The sequence below is a fragment of the Nymphaea colorata genome, chromosome 5 (genome assembly GCF_008831285.2).
Source record: "Nymphaea colorata isolate Beijing-Zhang1983 chromosome 5, ASM883128v2, whole genome shotgun sequence".
Lineage (NCBI taxonomy): Eukaryota > Viridiplantae > Streptophyta > Magnoliopsida > Nymphaeales > Nymphaeaceae > Nymphaea > Nymphaea colorata.
In genome coordinates this window covers 22,198,402-22,206,687 of record NC_045142.1, presented here as the reverse complement: position 1 = coordinate 22,206,687, position 8,286 = coordinate 22,198,402, and the positions used below count along the sequence as shown (strand labels likewise).

At 38.1% G+C, this 8,286-nt stretch overlaps 1 protein-coding gene across 2 annotated transcripts; it reads right to left on the bottom strand.

Annotated features, from left to right (window-relative positions):
* Positions 1–105: 105 nt before the first annotated feature.
* Positions 106–3,975, bottom strand: LOC116254727 (bifunctional 3-dehydroquinate dehydratase/shikimate dehydrogenase, chloroplastic-like). 2 transcript variants are annotated; one of them, XR_007573460.1, is made up of 10 exons: positions 3,692–3,975; positions 3,193–3,298; positions 2,732–2,950; positions 2,095–2,441; positions 1,779–1,842; positions 1,537–1,639; positions 1,303–1,449; positions 859–1,007; positions 481–596; positions 106–334 (listed from the first exon to the last, which is right to left on the bottom strand). XR_007573460.1 is itself a non-coding variant. In XM_031630276.2 (10 exons), the coding sequence occupies exons 1-10, from the start codon at positions 3,877–3,879 to the stop codon at positions 291–293; spliced, it is 1,533 nt and encodes a 510-aa protein (XP_031486136.1). In that variant the 5' UTR covers positions 3,880–3,972; the 3' UTR covers positions 106–290. The 2 variants fall into 2 exon arrangements, 1 of the variants encoding a protein (XP_031486136.1); XM_031630276.2 differs by having other exon boundaries at positions 481–646; positions 3,692–3,972.
* Positions 3,976–8,286: the final 4,311 nt, after the last annotated feature.

Genomic DNA, 8,286 nt, shown 5'->3' with positions numbered 1-8,286 from the left:
TTTTTGAAAGTGTTAACAAATAAAGTTTTGCATTCCCTTCTCAAAGCGATGGTCTAGAGTGGCACATAAACTATGAGCTTCTACACCCCCAGGTTTTAATGGAAATGCAAGAAGACAAGGTAAGGTAGATTCCACACTCAAAACGTCATTGACAGTTCATCCAAGAGGTTTGAAATTTAACAAGAAACAAGAACCTTTGCAAAATACAGATCACCAAGAGTTCCTTTCTAGTAAGACAAATAGAAGCAGCAGAGATTTAAATCGAAGGGGAATTGACGTGGGCATTTCTTCTAATCCTTGCTTAGCACAGCTTCTTCCATAATATGCATTGGTGCTGCATCAATCATGAGCAAATTGTCAGCAAGAGTTCAACTGAACTGAAGCATAATATGAAGAATTACAGAATTCATAGTACGTTACCATTAGACTCTAAGAATAGTGAGAATGCGAATGAGGAACGATAGATGTTCTGAAATTTACCAGGAGAGCGGTTGGTGTAGAGTTCAATCTGTCCCTTTGCCTGTCTAAGAAACATCTCAACACCATCTGCAATAATAGCTCCTGCTTCCTTTGCATCAATCAAGAGTTGGGTATCCCTAGGAGTATAAATTGCATCAAATACCAATATGTAATGCTTCAAAGCATGCTGCAAAACCAGCACCGGTAGTATCAGCAGAAGAAAGAGAACAATATTTTTTGGTAAGCTTGGATGCGGGAGTCGCATTGTGTTTTCAGTACCAGAGGTTTCATGTTAAAGATGATAGGAAACTAAATTAGAATCAGTAATTGCAACGAGTAATATTCAAAGCAGCTGAATTTGAAGAGGTTTGTTAACAAGGATTAGAGAAGAAGACAAACCTTTGGAATTGGTGATACACCAGTATTTGGGTACATTCCGACAGATGTTGTGTTTGCAAGGATCATTTCTTCTTCTGGATGGAAGTCTTCTAGTTCAGACAAAGGGATCGCCTGACCACCAATGGCCTGTGCGAGCTTTTCAGCTCGTTCTACTCAATGAGAAGCAACAGTGATTACATTTGCCTCATTATCGGAAAGTTTAAGAATAGTCAGATTATCAGCATGAAATTTGATTTTGCAGATGGGCAGACAAGGATGAATTTAAACTCAATAGATTTGAAACCATGAGCATCTCTGAGAATACGGAGTAAAGGGGAGGTATTCTCATAAGCACATCAAATTAGGACTGTCTAAATTGCATGGATCAAACATTCAAAGCTATATTAGGTAAACGATGATCTTTTCACTGAAAGTCTTAAAACTTCTGGTTAGAATGCACTGTACCATAAGTGCGATTTGCAATGACCACCCTGGCTCCTTTCTCTTTGGCAATATAAGAAAGTGCTTTACCAGTTCCTCCAGCTCCCATGATAACAAGGAGTTTCCCAGCAACAGGTGAGCCACCAGGAATATTACCTTGAATATTTGCAGCTGGGTTGAATCACACCAAACATAATTATCAGGCAATGGAGTTAGCATTAGCTAAAGTATCAGATTAGGAAGTTTAATACGTGAAACCTCTTAGTGCCTCTTCAATTGCAGAGATGGCACCAATGTAATCAGTGTTGCAACCAATCAGTTTCCCATCGCGTCTGATGGTCGTATTTACAGCCCCCATGGCCTACATCCCACATAATGCAGACGTAACTATTAACCAGATTTACTCTTCAAACTTTGACATGAAGAGAAAGAGTTCATCACTTTGTGAGTATATGACAGAAAGCAACTAGATGAGCTCAGAAATATTCTCCACCTATTACCTTAGCAATAGGATCAACTTCGTCACAAGATCTGCACATGATCTCCTTATGTGGAATTGTGCAACTGCAGCCCATTCATGCAATTAACAGGGGAAAAATGTAAAGACTTATTTTTTTGAGGGATGTCATCAGTATAGGTTGTCTCATAATTGTGTCAAAATTATTAAAGAATAGGACTGGAGCATGAAAAATGGTAAATTTTTATCACTTCAATATCCAGAAAACTTATTAAATATCCAGAAAACTTTAGAGTTTAGACACTTCAACAATAAAAGATCCTTTTGATAACCACACTATCATCAGAGAAGAACTACACCTGAATCCAGCAAAATCTGGCGACGAATAGACGTTGAGGAAACTTGGAAGGTCATCCACCAAAAAATGCACAAAGACTGCATTAAGCCCCAAAAAGCTGAAAGCTTTGTTGTACACAAATGGTGATTTGCTGTGGTAGACAGGATTCCCTATGAGGCCAAATATCTGGGTGTCTCTTCCCACCCTCCTAAAGTTATACACATCGAGCATTTTTTTGATTGTTGGTTCTCCAACAGCTGATTCTATTCCACCATCAAGAGCTGCATAAGTAAGGTATCCTCCAAACTTTGAGGCAAACAATCTGGAGATCACACCCCTATCGCCCATAACCAGTCCTATGATTGGAACCTGGAGAGAAGTTTGTGTTATTATTGCTCTATTATCATAGATCCTGTTACCAAAACCGAGTTTGGAGAAAAGGACTTCATGTCAAATGCTGCAACAATCACCTATGTAATTTCTCCACTTAAAGTTTAACTTCATTATATTTATAGTTAATTAATTCTGTACAAGTTCTGTAATTTGTCTGACAATGTTTCATTGAACAGACTAATCTGCTAGGATTTGAAGATTGACGTGATATAGATCATCATCTCCATCTCACATAAGAAGTAGCACAAAAAGCATGTGTACAGCACCTTGCAACTAGTGCATACTTGAAACACCCGAGACACGTCTGTAATGTCTTTGGCAGTTGTTGCAATCTTAACTATATCAGCTCCAGCAGATCGAATTTTTGCTGCGAGGCTGGTCAGAATCTCAACAGAGGGAGTATTTTCGTAGTTACATGATGATACAATGACCTTCAGCATCTCTGGCCTCTTTTCAGAGATTGATTTTATGAATTCATCAGCTACCTGCAAAAACAGAGGAGAGACAACAAAAGGATCATATTCGTTGTGCTACATCGCTTAGATAACCTATTGATCCACGATCCTTCAATCACTAACATTCTACAAAATACAAAGGGTTATAACTGAATCATTCTTCATAGTTTCTTCAATTTGTTCTTTGTAGGTTGCTCAATACATGCTGACTTTCTTGGGAACTTCTTTTAATAGTCAAGGGTGAGTGTTTCACAAGTAGTTCAGGAAATTACCTTAAGCTCCACATCGACATAGTCAGATCCTAGTTCAACAGCCAGACGAAGTGCATCCAGTCTTTTCTGTTCATCAATTTCAGTTCGACCACCATCCCATTTTGGTCTGGAATCAACAAATTTCTTAAAAAGTCTAGTTACAGAGCGCCAGGACTTCACATAATATTGCACAGCATTATGAGAACAAGAACTCCATTGAAATGCCAATCTATTAAGTGTTAAAATCAAAACACCACATCTGTCCTACTTCCTTTCAAGCTTTCTGTTGTTCATTTCTTCTTTAATCCATTTCTTTCTTTGTTTAGAACCAAAACAGAGTTGCAGCAGATAGTAGCTTAGCTTATGCTTTATGAGAAGCTACCTCAGAGTGCCATGATTGTGATACTTCAGAGACTAAGAAGCAAGTAAAAGCATAAACAGCTTCTGAAACAAAGCCCACTAGCAGTGAAAAATTCTGTGAAGTTACAACTAAGGAAAATGTGATCCTCCGACTGTTTACCTGTATGTAACTATTGTTGGCAGCTTCTTCTCTCTCAACAGCACACCCAAGTCCTGGCGAGGCTGAAAATTCTTGAGGCAGTCCAACCTCAACTCCACAACATCAGCACCACTTGCCTTGGCCCTGTCTGCATCGAGCAGCATCTTTTCCACGGATGAAGCTACAAGAGGAACACATAGCAGAGCCATCTCTCCTCAACTCCAACTCTAAGTTCAGAAGCTACCTTGCTCTTTTCTTTCAGTGGAGAAGGACACCATAGAATTTCACCAGTGGGCACACTGCATTTATATTTTCATGTACGAAGGGCATCAATAATAGTTTCCATCTCCATTCAATTGGGTAAAAGAAAAAAAAAAGAAGCAAAAATGGCACTTGGGAGAAGATCACAGATTACAGTGAGCATTATATGATTGTTATCTTATCAAACAAGAATAAACGGAGGGATAAGTGCAGAAGATTCAACATTTAATATGGTAAGTAGATCACATAATCAACGCTGATTTGCTTGAGCCGGTTCACCGGATCAGCAAGGCTGCCGATATATTTTGTTAACATTAGTTTGGACAAGCTACAGTTTACAGATTTTAATATTCATGTATTGTTTTCATTTTTCACTGCCCAAAAAAGAGCAAGAACCTTTCCCTCCATTCTGCTGCATGCTTCCAAAGTCTTGGATTCTTGGGCTGCGTGGGGTTTCAGAATGGTACTGATGCATCGTTTTAACTTAGGTCACGTGCCTGCTACGCCATGTGACTTGATAAATCGTATGAGATGTGCCTGCTACGCCATGTGCCTGCATGCACATGCTTGAACCCCGCTTTACACACAATTTTTTTATCTCCATTTAATTTCCTTTTTTCTCCCTTATAGGAGGGGGCTCTTCTTCTTTATATGCCCTGGACTTTATGGTAATTTTATATCCCATGCATGCATGAGGGCCGAACATATAACCTGCTTTGCAGACAAGGTGGGTTCGTCAGCGACAGTAGAAGGGAAATGGAGGCCAACAACATCTTTTTAATTTATATCAACACTCTGACTTCAAGCGGTGTAACCTAGCTTATCGAGTAGGTAGTGGTTCGATTCATGTGAGTGCTACTTCTCTTGAACCACAAACGGTGGGATCGCAACAATATTTGAAGAGTGTACCATACCCACACCTTCCACCTTGGTCCTCAACACAGTTTAGGACTCTGGGGGTAGGAGAATGAGGGGGGCTTCAAGTCTCTTTTTTGTGGGCAGGTTGTTGGTCTCCCGGTCACCGGGAATTTGTAGGAACAATGAAGAAATAGAAGAAGTCACATTGGTTTAGGAGATGCATGACACCCTCATTGTTTTTTCTAAAATTATTATAAGTTGTTTAATTTTGGGATCCTGTAAAATAAAATTAGTATAAGTTGTTTAATTTTTGGATCCTATAAAATAAGATTTTTGGGGTGTTTCCTCACTGGTTGGCTGATAAAAGGCCAATCAGCTCTCATATTAGGAAAGGAGAGATGAATAGACGTGCAACATGAGTACCAACGTAAGTACCAATGCAGCCCTGAAAAGCAATAAGACTTCGGTTTTCATCAGTAAAGTTTCAATTGCATTAATAGAAAATTGAGCTTTGAAATCGAGTTTCTAGGGAGCTTCGATTTTCACTTGGGCACTATTTAGACCCAGGGGCTAAGGGAAGGGGGGCGCAGTAGGGGCCTTGGCCCCTCTCAGATTTTAAAAAACACTTTAAAAACTTATATGTAAATATAAAAAGTTTAGTTTAATATATATAAAAATTTTAAAAATTGATATTTTGGCCCCTGTTCGAATTTTGAAACTATAGTTTGGCTGCGACAAAAAATTCTTGGCTCCATCACCCATTGTTGATGCTCATATATCGATTATTTTTTTAGCAACATGTTGTTAAAGTTGTTCGAAACATTCCACATCTCAAAGATTTGAACTTGCGAGATTTGATTTGAGCTTAGCCAAGCCATTTATTAAAAAAAATATTTTTTTCATTGAAAAGAGACAAAAGGGACTCCATCTCGGAACTCACCTATTGCAAGTTACAAGGAAGCCCCATTTAAACAATTTTTTTTTTTTAAATAAAATGTGAAAGGTCTTCAACATGTTCTCTTACCACGAGTTTAGACCAGCCGAATCTGCCTAACTCGAAATCGGTTCATTTGTGAAACAAGTCGAGTTTAAGTTGAGCTTAGCTGAGCGGAGTCGAGTTTAAGTTGAGCCTAGCTGAGCGAGTTTGAGTTGAAGACTCAAGCTTAAGTGTGTTCGACTCATTGAACACTCCTAGGGTCCAACTAATTGAAGCACAACAAGCCCTTTTCTCAATGAAAGCAAAGAAAAGAACAAAACTTGATAGAAAATTCCCTTTTTTGTGTATAGTAATTTTCCTTTTCTTTTTCCCCTTAAAAAAAGTACTAAAAGTTTTAGCGTCGGTGACTTGGCATCAGTGATTATTTCTGCATTGTTTTCCAATGCAAAAAAAGGGACGTTATTTTTTTTCTTTTTGCAAATTGGTTCCTCTCTTATGTATTGTGTTGCAAACATGATCCATGATTTATGAACTTAAGCTTTCTGAAAATGCCTCTGTACTTGTGGCAAATTCCCATCAGCACTAATATGACATAAATAATGTCAATCACCTTGTTTGCTTATTTAGTTTCCTTGTAATGTGAACATTGAAGAGTATGTGGATTTGTGAACAATGATTTTTTTACTCTCATGGTTAAGTGAGAGATGTTGGATTAGAGCTTTAATTATAAATGCCTTCTTCTTAAGGTTGGTAAAATGAGAGAACAATTTTTTTCCCATTTTCGCCTTATAGGGGAAACTCTTTAGGCCTTGGACAATGAATGACAGGGCCATTTTTGTAAATTCAAGCACCCGAACACATCCATTCAATCGTAGTCACAAAAAATGCATTTAAAAAAGTCAGTTGTTGAAACTTAAAAAAAAAAACGTAGTTTAAAAAAATGTGTAAACAAAAAAATGCAAAAAAATGTGTTTTTTAGCCATTTTCCCTTTTTTTTTCATTTTAAGCATCGTTTTCATGTTTTTTTCTTACCAAACTGCTTGTATTCATTTTTAAATTTTTGTTTGTTGCTTGTTTACTTATTTTTTTTATGTTGGTGTTATTAATGTCTCACTTATTTTCGTTTTTCCTCAGTTTCAGTTTTTTTTAAATGTTTCAAAAAAAAAAATTCTTTTTTTTTTTTGCTTTTTTTTCAGGGTTGACATATTACACTTGAGAAAAACCTTACGTTTAAAACGCAAGAACATTTTTTTATGACTGTGCACCCAATATATATTGAACAAGCTTCCATCTCATTCATACTAGCTCTTACTCTAGTAAATATTAACAAATATACCAACAAAACCTTCACCCACCTAGCCAGGGCTTCCAGTTCCACCTAAAAACTTTCTAAGTTGACTGACAGCCATCTACACAATCTCCACTTGTTCAATAGAAAGAAGAAAGGTTGGTAGAAATATAATGTGTTATTTTATCTGTCTTCCTTTTTTTTAGGGTGAGTGGTTCATCTTTATCACCCCGAAGAGAGGCAACTACTTCCCCCATGAGCTCATACCTCCCCCATGAGCTCATCGCCCCTACGGTTCATAAAGCTTGCATCAGACCTATTACGGTATAGAGGATGAGCGCACTAGGTCATGACAGCGACCACGAGATTTGAACCTCAAACTCCTTGCCGCCCAATGCGCTACAACCCCTTGGTCACTATGTCAGATGGATACCTTTATTTGGGCGAGGTACCTATATTGACATCGGCATGGGTACTACATAGGCACCCGGTAAGGATACACAATTGGACATGGCTTGGACATGATTAAACTTGTATCAGCCCATAACCAAATCTGTCCTTTTCTTGGACTCGGTCATACTTGACCAAGTTTAATTTTGTCCGTCGTTTCTTAACAATAGTGTACATATAATGGAATTGGACAGCCCTTTACGGAAACGGAAGAGCTGTTCATGTTCTGTATGGTCTAACTCCACCTGTTTAACAGGATTTTCCGGCGACCGATAATTTTTTGGATTTTTATATTGTTTTGTTTGTTTAAAATATTATTTTTTGTTATATATGTGTGTGCATGTGTGTTGGCCGTATCCGAGGCCCCAATTTTTTTTGGAAGTGCTCCATATCTATACTGGTACCGGAACTCGTTACTATATCTATGTGATATAGTTTTTTCAAGTTTTCTCTCAGAACTTTGAGGGCCATTTTCTTGATGAAACATTTTTTACATTGCATGCTATCAAACACTCCGGTAGGATGTAAATAGGCAGGATATGGTTTTGGGATGTAGGTATTTTTGGTTGTACCGATTTCTAGATCCCTAGCTTCCTTTTCAACCTAGATGGTAGCTGGTTAAGAGACCTATTGGGGCATTCATGCTTCTACTCAATAAGACGAGACTATTTCCCTCTCTAAGTCAGTTCTTCACAAGTCACAGGAAATCTGACATTTCATGGTCCTTACTCAAGAAATCCAATCTTCATGGGTGGCGATACGTTCAGTTGGGTAACAGAATGAGGTTTGGGAAAGGGTTTCATTAGCCTGTGATTGTGTCAG

Coding starts and splice junctions, on each gene's coding strand:
- LOC116254727 (XM_031630276.2), bottom strand. CDS start 3,879: ATGGCTCTGCTATGTGTTCCTCTTGTAGCTTCATCCGTGGAAAAGATG. Junction 2,951..3,192: donor ATGTCGATGTGGAGCTTAAG/GTAATTTCCTGA, acceptor CTGTTTTTGCAG/GTAGCTGATGAATTCATAAA. Junction 647..858: donor GTGTATCACCAATTCCAAAG/GTTTGTCTTCTT, acceptor CTGGTTTTGCAG/CATGCTTTGAAGCATTACAT.